General features: G+C 41.6%; 1 protein-coding gene across 3 annotated transcripts in view; it reads left to right on the top strand.

Annotated features, from left to right (window-relative positions):
- SELENOI (selenoprotein I) overlaps positions 1 to 13093 on the top strand; it is a 41457-nt gene extending 28364 nt beyond the window's left edge. For all 3 annotated transcript variants that reach the window (XM_058668177.1, XM_004582652.4, XM_058668178.1), the window contains exons 5-10: positions 1431 to 1693; positions 2578 to 2686; positions 5590 to 5638; positions 8467 to 8647; positions 10694 to 10876; positions 12808 to 13093. In XM_058668177.1, coding sequence (XP_058524160.1) covers positions 1431 to 1693; positions 2578 to 2686; positions 5590 to 5638; positions 8467 to 8647; positions 10694 to 10876; positions 12808 to 12873 — 851 coding nt within the window. In that variant the 3' untranslated portion in view covers positions 12874 to 13093. The remainder of the gene's footprint in view (positions 1 to 1430; positions 1694 to 2577; positions 2687 to 5589; positions 5639 to 8466; positions 8648 to 10693; positions 10877 to 12807) is intronic.
- Positions 13094 to 14068: the final 975 nt, after the last annotated feature.

The following is a 14068-nucleotide window of genomic DNA, read 5'->3' as shown; positions in this document are numbered from 1 at the left end:
CTGTGACTTTTTACTCCCTAAAAGTCTTTCCTGGACTCTGCACAGTAGCTGAGTCGCTAAAGTCTTTGCCTTCAACGCCCCGGGATCCCATATGGGTGCCGGTTCTAATCCCGGCCACCCAGCTTCCCATCTAGCTCCCTGTTTGTGGCCTGGGTTGAACCCTACACCTCTGTGGGAGACCAGGAATAGGCCCTTGGCTTGTGACTTCAGATTCATTCAGCTCTAGCTGTTGCTGTCACTTGGGGAGTGAATCATTGGATGGAAGATCTTCCTTTCTGTCTCTCCTCCTCTCTGTATTTCTGACTTTCCAATAAAAATAAATAAATATTTAAAAAAAAAAGTCTTTTCTACTTCCAGCTTTTCGTTTCCTCTGCACCTCATTTCAGTGTAGATCTGCTAGTTAGTGTTCCTCTCCAACCTGTCATTTACTGACATCAGACAGATTGTCTCAAAGAATTTTTCTCACTCTTGTTAGTCTTCTATTTAGGACTCCCAAAGCTCCACAAAGCTTTGGTTCTGACATCAGATTTCCTCTCCAGCCTTTTTACATTACTCCTCACTTACTAATCAAACTATGGGGCATTGTGTGAATATACATTGTGCTTTCCTGTTTGGTGTGATAGCACACCCCTCTTCCTGAAATCATTATCTCTTTTATCTCTTAGCTACTGAAATGCAACTCGGCCCTATGTCTCCACTCAGATTTCAGCTAGATCCTCTTAGCCTAACGAGAACCCTTCTCTCTTCTGTGCTCTTTGTGGTTTGTGACATAATGCACTTCTTCATTACTGTGTTTCATCCCTTTCTCAATTGTAAACATTGAGAGGGAAAAAAACCCCTGATTTATTCTAAGATTCTCATAATCTTGGCAGCACCAAGAATAGTACATTGCACACTTTCAGCAAATTTGGTTCTTCTATTTGATGAGCACCTGCCATGTGCTTTTTCTGAAAGCATTTCTGGAGTGGTAAATCTGTTAAGTGATTATAACATCAGATGGGATGAAATAGGTGGTAGGACTCAAGTACTCTGGATCCTGCAGCAAGGAGGGCTTGGTTAATTATAATGAAAAGCTGTTAATTGTTCTCTGGAAGCTTGAGAAAAAACATGGTTTGTAGAATATCCCAGTTGTTAGCTTTGAGAGGATTCAGAGTCCAACTGGAATACTTCTTTCCCAGCTCTAAAATTGGCAAAACACAAGACAAGACCTGATAAAACACATTTTGATTTTTTTACATTAATCTTTGACAAGTAAATATTACGGAAATGTTCAGATTGTAGAAATTAAATTGGGTTTTGATGGCACAGGCTGGCAATCTATATTTAACATTCCTGTGACACCGTGGCTTCCCCTCCGCTCACCCAGCTTATTAAGCAGACTTTGTTCGCATAGGTACTGATGCTGACCTTTTCCTGTGTTTTTGTTACAGATGGTGTGGATGGAAAGCAAGCCCGAAGAACCAACTCCAGCACACCCCTAGGGGAGCTTTTTGATCATGGCCTGGATAGTTGGTCATGTGTTTACTTTGTTGTAACTGTGTATTCCATCTTTGGACGAGGGTCAACTGGAGTCAGTGTTTTTGTTCTTTATCTACTGCTATGGGTGGTTTTATTTTCTTTCATCCTGTCCCACTGGGAAAAATACAACACAGGAATTCTTTTCCTGCCGTGGGGATATGACATTAGCCAGGTGGTGAGTATTTGTATTCCTCCTTTATTACCCTGGTACTTTTTTGGTTAGAACTGATGTGTACTTGTCAACATTTAAATAAAAGTTATTTTCCTTTATTGTTACTTATATATGGAAACTATACACATACAAAAGTAGAGTGTGATAATTTAAACCCTCATGTACCCATTAACTTCAGCAGTTAGCAACATGTAGCCAGTTTAGTTTCATTTGTACCTTCCCTGGCATTATGTGAATACATATTTGTTATTTATCTCTAAATGATAAGGGTACCTTATAATTACAGCGCCATTATTATGCCAAAAATTAAACAGCATCATATTGTTAAGTTTTCATTAGAACTGTTGATTTTCAAATGAAAGCTATACACAGTAATTAAACTGTTGGCTTTTTGTCTTTGTTGCCAGCTTTTCAGTGAATGGAGAGAATTCCTTTCTCTGACCTAACAGGCTTGCTAATAGCTCTCTTTGCCTTTGACTGCCAGCTTTTTGTGCCACTGATTTGCCCTTTGGCACCCAAGCCTCCGGTGCAGAACTCAGAAACTGGAGTGTATTTGTTGGAAGGGGTGGTGGGTTGGGCCAGCTGGATCATCGGATGACCCAGCTAACTTAGAAAGTGCCTTTCACCTAATCTACGTAATAGCCAGTTGCTCATGTTATCTAAAGCTTAGTTATTTTATGGCATTGTAGGTTGAAAAAAATGTTTTTAAAGGTAGGAATTGTCACATACCAAATTTATGTGTACTTATCACATACCAAATTTAAGTGTACTTCTTGCTTTTGCTAAAACTGTGTAACTAGACATAATGCTGCCTTAAGTGTCACTGACTCCTGGATCTTGGTAGCTGTTAATGCCTCCGTATGCTTCTGTCTGTGTTTTCCTTCCAGACAATTTCTTTTGTCTACATAGTGACTGCGGTTGTGGGAGTTGAGGCCTGGTATGAACCTTTCCTGTTTAATTTCTTATATAGAGACCTATTCACTGCAATGATTATTGGTAAGAAGCTCCATGTTGAAGCCTGTTTTAACCATCACTTTGTTTTCAAAAGCCAGTTTTTGACTATAACAAGCAACAAAATCTTCTCCTTCCCAGCAAGCCAGACAACTCTATCACCCTAGAGGATTTCAGCCTATCTATTAGTAATGAGGTTTCTTTGTTTTGGTGTTTTTGTCTGAACAAAGCTAGTTCTAATCAATGGGAAATACCAGAATAGGTCACCTAAGCTCTGTAAACTATTCCAATTAGTCTTAACTGTGTTGTGGGATTTGTGTTTAGGTGGACAGTTGGTATGGGTTTCATACTTACCTCAGGCTTGGGAATTATTAGTCTATATGAAATAGAATAACTGAAATGGAGAAATTATTTATAACCACTCCAAAAATTAAGCTGTACCTCTTAGAGAGCCCCCTTTTTATCCAAATGAGTACAAATTAAAGGATTTGTTAGTGATATTTTTCCCTGTTTGATTTAAGCCTAAAGGTGATATCTAGGGCAACTGACTGACTGGAGGTGAGTGGTAGTGTTAAGGAAAGAGGTGAAGAGGAAGAGGAATCTTTTTGGGGGGTTGGGGCAATGGGAGCGAACACCAAAAGTTACACCGAGGACATTTTTAGAAATAAAAAAGGCATTAAGTATAGGTTGTTGTTCTGTTTCCTTATCTGGAAAATAACCTTGTCTTTCTTTTGGTGAGCCTTGGTTGTGGATTGGGAGTTAGATTGAGCTTAGTAACTGTTGAGAAGGTGATGTGTTCAGGCATTGGTGCTTAGACAAGAGTGATTTGGGCCTTTTTCTATGGCTCTGGGCTGCACATATTTTGGAATATACTCCTATATTAATTTTAAAAAATTCTAAAAGATTTGTTTATTTTCATTTGGAAGGCAGATTTACAGAGAGAAGCTTTTTCACAGAGAGATTTACAGAGAGAAGGGTTCACTTCCCAAATGGATGCAACAGGCAGAGCTGAGCTGATCTGAAACCAAGAGCCAGGAGCTTCTGCTAGGTCTCCCACATGGGTACAAGGTCCCAAGGCTTTGGGCCATCCTCTGCTGCTTTCCCAGGCCACAAGCATGGAGTTCGGTGGGAAGTGGAGCAGCCGGGACCTGTGCTCGTGAGATGCTGGCACCACAGGCAGAGGCTTAACTTGCAACAGCAACACCATGGCACCAGCCCTAAGGGATGTGGGTTTCTTAACTGGTGTGTTGATTGCTAGGCTGACGGCCTATCTTTCATTCCTTTTTCAAGCTGCCTGTTCTTTTGTTGTGTGGATTCAGCTTAGTTTTCTTTTACCAGCTTTGGCAGACATATGGATCATTTGCAGTCTTCTGCCGTTATGCAGATTGCTACAGTGAATGGTCCTACGTCTTTTCATGTTTTTGCTAGGATGTTGTAGAAGATGTCACTAGAAATAGAATTACTAGTAGAGGACAACACAAAGCAGTTTTGTTAAACATTCCTGTACTCCCCTCCATGTAGATTATATGATTTTGCATTCTCACCAGCCATGAATAAACAAGTGCTTATTTACTCGCAGTTCTGCCAGCATAGTATATTGTCAGATTTTTTTCAGATTTTTGTCACTATGACAGATAGAAAATGATGTAGTCTTTCCTTTTTCCTCCCTCCCTCCCTCCCTCCCTCCCTTCCTTCCTTCCTTCCTTTCTTCCTTTCTTCCTTCCTTCCTTCTCTTTCTCTCTCTCTCATCTTTCTCTTTCTCTTTCTCTTTCTGTCCATCTTTATTCTTATTTGAAACACAGGGTTATAGAAAGAGACAAAGAGAAACAGGGAGCTCTTCCATCCTTCCGCTGGTTCACTCTCCAAATGGCTGCAGTGACTGAAGCTGGGCCAGTCTGAAGCCAGGAGCCATGTGGGTGCAGGGTCCAAGTACTTGAACGATCTTCTGCTGTTTTCTCAGGCTTGTAGCCAGGTGTGGATCTCAAGTTGGGGAGCTAAACTCTGACTGGTACTTGTGTGGGATGTCGGTGTCTCAGGCAGTGGCTTTAGGTGCAGTGCCATAACACCTGCTCCAGTTATTTCAAGACTTTTTAAAATAAAATTATTCTAGCTGGAAAATCTTTTGCTACTTTTTCTTAGCCTATTTTGTGTACCTCAGGACTACAAGTAATTCTGGGTGAATTCATTTAGCTTTGGCTCCACTCTTGTGCTCCTCAGCCTGTGTGAATTAAGCTGCTCAAAATTCCCAAGGACACTCAAGACTCAGCTTGTCTTCCCTTCACCTAATTTTGGGAACGTTGTTTGGTAGGACCCAGAAGTGGTAGAATAACTCGTCTTTAGAATAAGATTTCTTTTTGGTTCCAGTTTGTATGTTTTTAGCCAAATGTCTTAGGAGCTGTTTGCAGAAATGTTAAGTATGGTTGTTCTTTAAAGTTACCAGAGTACATTGATTCTCAAGTCAAGTGCAGTCACCATCAGCCCAGAGCAGACATGCTAGGGTTAACATGTTGCATAACAGCATGGTGTCCAGAATGTTGCTGAAAGCGTTGGTTTGGAGTTTACAAGAGTGAAGATCAGGAATTCAGAGCTCTATAGGTTATAAATCAGGGAGTTTTAAAGATGTCAGGGACATTAGAAATAACCCTTCATTGTACGGTTGCAATCAGCAGCACAGAGAGATTATGTGATTTGCCCAAGAGTACCTAAGTGAAAATAGTGGAATCGTCTGCTGGGAGCTTAAGCCTGAGCTGTAAGAGATTCTCTAAGGAGGGCGAGTGAGTGTGGTGCAGTGTCCAGTTAGGAATATGTAGGAGGCAGAGCTGCCCATAGAAGGTATGACATGGGAGATGTCTGGCACTAACAATATCCCGTCTTCCTTTCATGAATCAGTTGTAACTTAATCGCTCTTGAATGTTAACTCATAATGATTTAAATATTCTTCCCTTTAGGTTGTGCTTTGTGTGTGACTCTTCCAATGAGTTTGTTAAACTTTTTCAGGTAAGTGTGTGTGTGTGTGTGTGTGTGTGTTTTAATTGAGCAAGGACTTTGAAAATTATTCGCAATTGTTGCTTAGGTAGATTTAAGGGTTTTTCTTTTGGAGTCTAAATGTTTTGGAAAGGTCATAAATTCTGTATGTTGATTCTTGGGTAAGGTGTGAATAACCTGTGCTGACTGTGGTGACTAATGTGGTCAAGTCAACCAAAGCACAAAGCTGCTAGTCATTTTGTTATGGTTTTGGGTTCACCAGTCTCCTAATCTGTCAACTTTTGTGAGTAAATTTATCAGGAGAGTATACTCCTGTTGATAATCTTTGTTTTGTTTTAAAAATGTATTATCTGTCAGTTTGGTTGGCAATATCATATTATTTCTCAGCACATATGAGTTAGGGCACAGAAGAATTCTTTTGCTGTAGCACTTGCTTCTGTAGAAGTTCCTGCCTATGTGGTGGGAGGAGCGGCCCAGGTGGAATTTGTGTGTCTGCACTGTGGCTCAGCACAGTTTACTCACCGTGTCTTGACTCCATTTTCTCCTCTCATCAGCAGTTTTGCTCCCACTGTGTCCTCTGGTCAGAGCACTCTTGTACCTGCCACTTCATCCTTTAGTTGTGAAATATTCATATTAAGCCAAGCTCTGTGAAATTTCCCTATTTGCAGGTGGCAGTCATTTATTGAAGCCATAAAAGGTTTTATGGATTCACAGAAACTGAAAGCGATAGTGATTCCTTGAGTCATTTCCTCCTCATAATAATGGGGTTTTGATTGGGTAACATATTGCCCAAGGTCATGTAAACACTGGCAGAACCAAGACTAGAATTGATGAAGGGAATATATTGGGTTACCTCCCATGAGCCTGCAGAGGCTTTCTCTCTCTAGGTTCTGTATTTGTTCAAGTCTCACAGGGACATCCTCTTCTAGACTTCTCTGTTTTGTTCACCGTCTCATAAAACAAAAACCAAGTTTTATTTATTTTTACATTAAAAAATTAATTTTTATGTGCTTACTTTTTAATTGTTAGAATACAGAGAGAATGGCTCCTATCTGCTAACTCTTTTCCATAGTGATTACCGTGGCTGGGACCTGCTGAGAGATGGGAACTCAATCCAGGTCTCCCATATGGGTGGCAGGAACCCAACTACTTGGGCTGTTTATAGCTTTTAAGGATCTGCATTAGTGGGAAGCTGAAATCAGAAGTGAAGCCAAGACTTCACCCCCTGTTATTCCAAAATGGGACATGGCCATCTTCACTGCTAAGCCAGACATTGACCCCCTAGCTTCACAGTCTCCTCACAAACAACAAGGAAAATGGGGCCAGTAGTGAAAAGACTTTGACTTTTTCTAAATGACAGATTTATTTATTGAAAAGTCAGAGTTGTATAGAGAGACCTTCCATCCAGTGGTTCACTTTTCAGATGACCACAATGGCTAGGACTAGGCCAGTTTGAAGCTAGGAACCGGGAGTTTCCTCTGAGTGTCCCGTGTGTGAAGCAGGAGCTCATACACTTGGGCCGTCCTCTCTCTCTTTTCCCAAACCATTAACAGCATAAGCAGGGAGCTGGATCTGAAGTAGAGCAGCTGGAACTGTAGCTGGTGCCCAGGGGATGATGGCAATACAGGTGATGGCTTAATCCACTTCCCAATACTGGTTCCAAAACTTTTTTTTTTTTTTAAGATTTATTTTATTTTATTTATTGGAAAGTCAGCTATACTGAGAGGAAGAGAGACAGAGAGAAGAACTTCTGTCTGCTGATTCACTCCCCAAGTGGCCACAGGAGCTTCTTCTGGGTCTCCCACGCGAGTGCAGGTTCCCAAGGCTTTGGACTGTCCTCAGCTGCATTCCCAGGCCACAAACAGGGAGCTGGATGGGAAACTGGACTGCTAGAACAGGAACCAGCACCCACATGGGATCCCAGTGCTAGCAAGGTGAGAACCTTAGCCACAAGGCTACTGTGCCAGGCCCTAACACTTTGTTTTTATATCTGGTCTTGCCTCTGAGTAGCAAGATGTGTGTAAATGTGATTACTAATTTTTTTTTTTTTAAATTTAAAACACACACTCATTTGCTGGTCCGAGAGGAGAGCCCTTCCATTCATTTGTTTACTCTAAGGCTAGCCTGAAACTGGAATTGAGCACAGCTCTGCTGTGTGGGTGTTAAGAACTCAGTTACTTGAACCATCACTGTAGGCATTAGCGGGAAGCTGGATTAGGGAGCCAGAGCTGGATACCAAACCCAAGTACTCCGATGTGGTGTGAGTGTCTTAACCCTTAGGTTACATGCCTACCCCAAGTTACAGAAATTTAAATTTTCTTATGGTTGGGCCCAGCGGTGTGGCCTAGTGGCTAAAGTCCTCGCCTTGAGCACCCCGGGATCCCATATGGGCGCCGGTTCTAATCCCGGCAGCTCCACTTCTCATCCAGCTCCCTGCTTGTGGCCTGGGAAAGCAGTCGAGGACGGCCCAGAGCACTGGGACCCTGCACCCGCGTGGGAGACCCGGAGCAGGTTCCTGGTTCCCAGCTTCGGATTGGCACGCACCGGCCCGTTGCGGCTCACTTGGGGAGTGAATCATCGGACGGAAGATCTTCCTCTCTGTCTCTCCTCCTCTCTGTATATCTGCTTTTCCAATAAAAAATAAAATAAATCTTTCAAAAAAAATTTTTCTTATGATCATTTATTCTTTCTGTAAAACGAGGCTAATAATGTTGGTTCTGTCTGTGCCATGTTGTAAATATAAAGTGGGAACACATAAGACAACACTTTGGAAATCTATGAAGTACTATGAAATATGTTTTTATGTAATGACCTCAATGCTGCTTGATTTGTTTTTGCAGAAGCTATAAAAATAACACCTTGAAACACAATTCCGTCTATGAAGCTATGATTCCCTTCTTTTCTCCATGTTTGCTGTTCATTTTGTCTACAGTATGGATCCTCCGGTCACCTTCGGACATTTTAGAGCTGCATCCTAGAATTTTCTACTTTATGGTTGGAACAGCCTTTGCTAATATCACAGTAAGAATTTTTTTTTTTAAAAAAAGCTTTATGTATATTTAGTTGGAAGGTGGTGGTGGGGACAGATAGATTAAGAGACCTTCATATGCTGGTTCACTCTCCAAATGCCCACAACAGCCGAAGGTGGGTCACACTGAAGTTGGGAGCCAGTAACTGCATCTGTTTCTCCCGCATGGGTGGCAGGGACCCCAGAAGTGCAGGCATCACCTGCTGCCTCCCAGGGTGCATATTGGCAGGAGCTGGGTTGGCAGCAGATGTGGGGCTCGGGCTCAAGCACGTGATAGAGGTCCCAAGTGGAGACCTAACCAGCCGCTCAGTGTCTGCCACATTTTTAAAAAATCATAATATATGTAGTATATGATGGGATTTGATAATTTAAGAGATTTTTTAAAAAGATTATTTTTTTGGTGGGGCAAATTTTTTATTAACATGTGGCATTCATGCTTTTAATATGAAAGGAAACTGAGGTGTCAAACCCCAGAAATGGGACAAGTTCCACCAACCAGAACTCAAACACCATACTATAACCTAATTATAAGAAATGCTAGTTGAAATGCTAAGAGAAATGCTAAACACATCAGTTATCTATTGTTTAAAATTTGAAAGATAAGAAAGATTCAAACGGTAAAAATGAAATAGAAGGAATACCCCCATGATAAGGTAAGAGTGGTCAATGTTACTGAGTTGCTATAACAGAGATGATTCCGTGTGTCCAACAACCATTTGTCTGATCTTATGGGCATTCTGGAAAACCAGGTGAACTAGCATTTCTTGTAAAAAGATTATTTATTTTTATTGGAAAGTCAGATTTGTAGAGAGAAGGACAGACAGATTTTCTATCTGCTGCTTTACTGCCGAAGTGCCCACCGTGGCTGGAGCTGAGCTGCTCTGAAGCCAGAAGCCAGGAGCTTCTTCCAGGTCTCCCATGAAGGTGCAGGGTTCCAAGGCCTGGTCTGTCTTTGACTGCTTTCGCAGGCCACAAGAAGGCAGCTGGATGAGAAGTGGGGCTGCCGGGATTAGAACCGGCATTCATACGGGGTTCTGGTGCATTCAAGGTGAGGACTTTAGCTGCTAAGCCATTGCGCTGGACCCAACATACTCAGTTTTTAAAACTCAGCTACTTTTAAAATTGAGAACATTGGATAAAAAAAAAAAAAGCTATATAAAGGGTATTACTGAAAGAATAAAGCAGTTGGAGGAAAATACTGGAAATAGATTTTGAGGTGTTATTTATTTGAGTTGTTGGAGAGGTCTCTGGCTGGGCTAGATCCTGGTTCCTGTCTCCAGGAGGAAGTCTTCAAAGAGGAGACAAGGATAAAAGAATGGCAGGAAAGCAAGATTTATTTAAGGGAAAGTACACACCTAGAAGGGAGTGTAGGCAACTTCCTAGGAGAATGATGCAACAAAGTTTTGGGTTGTCCTTATAAGAATGCTATCTGAGGGAGGGCCTGATGAAATGTTCAAAGAAGTCAGTTTTGGGTGAAACTTGAGTAATGTCCATTTCCCTGCCCCCTTTTTACATGATGGAAAGGGGAGTGTCACTCATGATTTCATTACTATAGGCACCCAGCCTGCAGCCATGGTGGATATTTCTAGCTGGTACCTCCCTGGTAGCTGCATGCACAGGGTGGGGTGGGATGTGGGTGGTTGGAAGTCCTCCATCCCTCCCTGCTGGTGGCCTTCCTGCCTGCACCAATATGACTACATTTGAGATGGGACGTTCCTAATCATTCCTGTAGAGAAATTTACTTGTGTGTAGCTGTGGGAGGCCATTTTGGAAAATGTTATTCCCGTTTATCATTAAGAATGCCTTATTTAACAGCTTTAGTGAATTTTCTTCTGGCCTCTTCTGAGATACACTCAGGGTTCATGAGTTTTGGTGTGGGGTGGAGGCTCAATCACCCACACAGTTGCACTTGAGAGCTTCTAAGCTTAGATGATATGGAAGTGTTGGCTCAAGTGCTTGAATGCCTTTCAAATGAGTAATTAATTGTGGAAGTGCACTGCTAATTAAACATTTCTTTCCTTCTTTTAACTAACTTCAAGTGTCAGCTGATTGTTTGTCAAATGAGCAGTACCCGTTGCCCAACTTTGAACTGGTTGCTGATTCCTCTCTTCTTGGTTGTCATGGCAGTAAACTTAGGAGTAGCCTCTCACATCGAGAGCATTCTCCTGTATACATTAACAACTACCTTCACTCTGGCCCACATCCATTATGGAGTACGCGTGGTGAGTACTTTGGGGGAGATTGGTGCCATTTGGTTCTTAAAAAAAAGTGGAAAGGAGACATTAGAAAATTTCAAAAGAGTTGTCCACTGTGGTGTCTGGAAGGGTCCTGGATACTGTCCAGGAGGTAATTTCAGATACTGTTTCCGTAATTGGATATTGTAATAGCTAAAAATGATTTTGAAGCATGATGCTTAGTATGAGAAATTCTTATTTTAAGTGAATATATTTTTAAGCTCTTTTGGTGAATAACATTATACACTGTTATGCTAAAGTTGTATGAGTGTGGGAAGCAGTTAATCTCATTTGTTGGTTATCTTTTTGCTTCAATTGCTGTAGCTTTGGAGACTTTCTTTGCTCATTAACATAGTTTGGAAAGAAACAAAAGATGTTTTGTATCCTTTGCATTCCTTGTTAATTCCATGAGCAATGTGATATGGAAAGTTGGGATTTCAGGCTACAGGAAGGCTGTTGCTTTCATTGAGGTTTTACATCATCTGTATTGTTCTTGAGCCCACCTCACCTCATCAGCAAGCATCACAAGTAAGGGGAGACATAGAATATGGATTTGGGAAGTATTTTGCAACCCTCAATATTCTGGTGAATCCTTGTAAGTCTAAATTTATACTGTTTCATCAGGATTAGAAATGATTACCAAGAAATGTTTTGATAAGATCAGCACTGAATCGAAGTGTAGTTGAAACTATTTACTCTGTTAGATATCTTAAGTCAACTAGAACATTTCGCTTGATTTAGATGTTCATTTGTTTCATCTAGATGGACCTGGAATGACTAGATTTTGGGGTTAGACAGGTCCAGGTTCAAGTCCTAATTCTTAGTATGGTTCCAGTTCTTTCTGTTCAGCTATCTAACTCTCTTTAGAAATCTTAAATTAGAAAAAAACTTTTTTGGGGGGTAAGACAGGCAGGCCTTGTCAGCAAATCATTATCTTGCAAGGAATTCTGTGTGCTTTAAAGATTTATTTTTATTGAGTAATCAGATATACAGAGTGAAGGAGATACAGAGAGAAAGATGTTCCATCCACTAGTTCACTCCCTATGTGGCTGCGATGGCAGGCACTAAGCCGATCTGAAGCCAGGAGCCTGGATTTCCCACATGGATGCAGGGTCCCAAGGCCTTGAGCCCTGCTTTACTGCTTTCCTAGGCCACAAGCAGCGACTGGAAGGGAAGTGGAACAGCCGGGTCACAAACTGGTGCCCGTATGGGATCCCAGCACACACAAGGCAATGATTTATCTACTAGGTTACCACACTGGGCCCTCTGTATGTTTCCCTTTTTTTTTTTTTTTTTTTTTAAATTATTCACTTACTTGAAAGACAGAGTGACAGAGTTTGAGGGGTGAAAGAGATCGTCAGTCTGCTGGTTCACTCCCCAAATGGCTACAACTGAAGCTAGGCCGGGCTGAAGCAAGGCACTCAGAACTCCATCTAGACCGCCCACCTGAGTGGCAGGAGCCCCAGGACTTGAGCCATCCTCTGCTGCTTCCCAGGATGCATTAGGAGAAAGCTGAATTGGCAGCTCAGTTGCTGGGACTTGAACTGGCAGGTTGATATGGGATGTGGGCATCCCAAGTGGCAGCTGAATGTGCTGCATCACAATGTCCACCTGCTCTGTGCACTTTGAAACGAATAATAGCCGTGTTTGGTTTAGTAGATAAACTATCTGTTGGGATGCCTCTGTTTGAGTTCTGGCTCCCCTCCCAATTCCACCTTCCTGTTAATGCAGACCCTGGGAGGCAGCTGGCAGTGGCTTAAGTAATTGGGTTCCTAGTACCCCTGTGAAAGACCTGGCTCAATCCTGGCTGGTATGGGCATCTTTGTTCTCTCTCTCTACCTCTTAAATAATAATTAAACAAATGCAAACAGTTTAAAAAGGAACATATTGTCACTGTCTGCTGTTCTGATTTTCCATAGGTGAAGCAGCTGAGCAGTCATTTTCAGATTTACCCTTTCTCCTTGAGGAAACCAAACTCAGATTGACTAGGAATGGAAGCAAAGAACAGTGTCGTGTAACCTACCGAAGGAAGTACTGTAAATAGATGCTTGTAAATATTTCATCCATCACCATTGAACTAAACTGATCTGCTTGACAGGCGTGGGATCTCGGTGTGTTTGGTATCTGGACAGCAGGAGTGAAACATGATCTGAACTTGTAGAATCGTGGACTAACGACCAGCTTATTTTCATTGTTTGTTTTTTTTTTTTTTTTTTTTTTTATAAAACCTTGTGCTATTTTGGTTAAGTGTAATGAATGTTAGGCCAGAAAAATGTTCCTACTGATTTTAGCGTCATGACTCCATAATGTTTTGGTTCCTAGAAAGTTAAAGATGCTTGGTTTTAGTTTGTAAAAGCCCCAGCTTGGTTTATAAACACTAGTAACATTGAGGAAACTACAGTGAGTTTTCAGATTTGGTACTTGGTTATAGGCCTTTGATTAATAGCCCAAGTCTGCTACTGCAGGGCAAAGAAATGAAACAAATTACTGTTGGCAGGAGATGCCAGTGAGTACAGAACAGTGCACAGTTGCCAAATACTGGTTTCTCTTTCCCATGGAAATGCATTTTTTTTTCTTCACTTGCTAAGAGAGATTATCAAGTATTCTTGCTTTCTTTGTTTATGGAATAAATCTTGATGAATGGTTTCATTTTCTTTTGAGACTTGATAGAGAATGAATTATAGTCATAGCTCATCATGGGCATAAATCATTGTTTACACGTGACATTTTTATCCCCCTCAGCTGTAGACTGATGAGATTTGGTGCCTGTGAGCTATAATTGTAAAAAACCACATGGCCGTCCAGGTCTGAGGAGTATTGCCTGTGAGGCATGCAAATAAAGTACATTGTAAGAGAAGCTTCAGCTGGAGATGGGACTCTCCTGAACCTCACTAGGACCAAAATGAAGTTTTCAATTCAGTTGATTCTCTGTCCTTGCTTCCTCTTTCCTTCTCTCTTTCTTTTGCAGACAGGGCACTGTGGGGGGGGGTGTGTGTGTGTGTGTGTGTGTGTGTGTGTGTGTGTGTGTGTGTGTTTTGTTGATGTTGTTCTGTTTTTGTTTCCTAGAAGATGAAACAGTTTGTTTTCCACAACTTTCCCACTTGGCCATTTGCAGAAGGCCTGTGATGTTAAATGCCTTACTGAGTGCCTCTCCCTTTCCTGGGACTCGCCAGCGGTGCT

Source organism: Ochotona princeps, chromosome 8, assembly GCF_030435755.1.
Source record: "Ochotona princeps isolate mOchPri1 chromosome 8, mOchPri1.hap1, whole genome shotgun sequence".
In the NCBI taxonomy this organism is placed as follows: Eukaryota; Metazoa; Chordata; class Mammalia; order Lagomorpha; family Ochotonidae; genus Ochotona; species Ochotona princeps.
The sequence above is the reverse complement of the archived record's forward strand: the minus strand, read 5'-3'. Positions and strand labels throughout refer to the sequence as shown.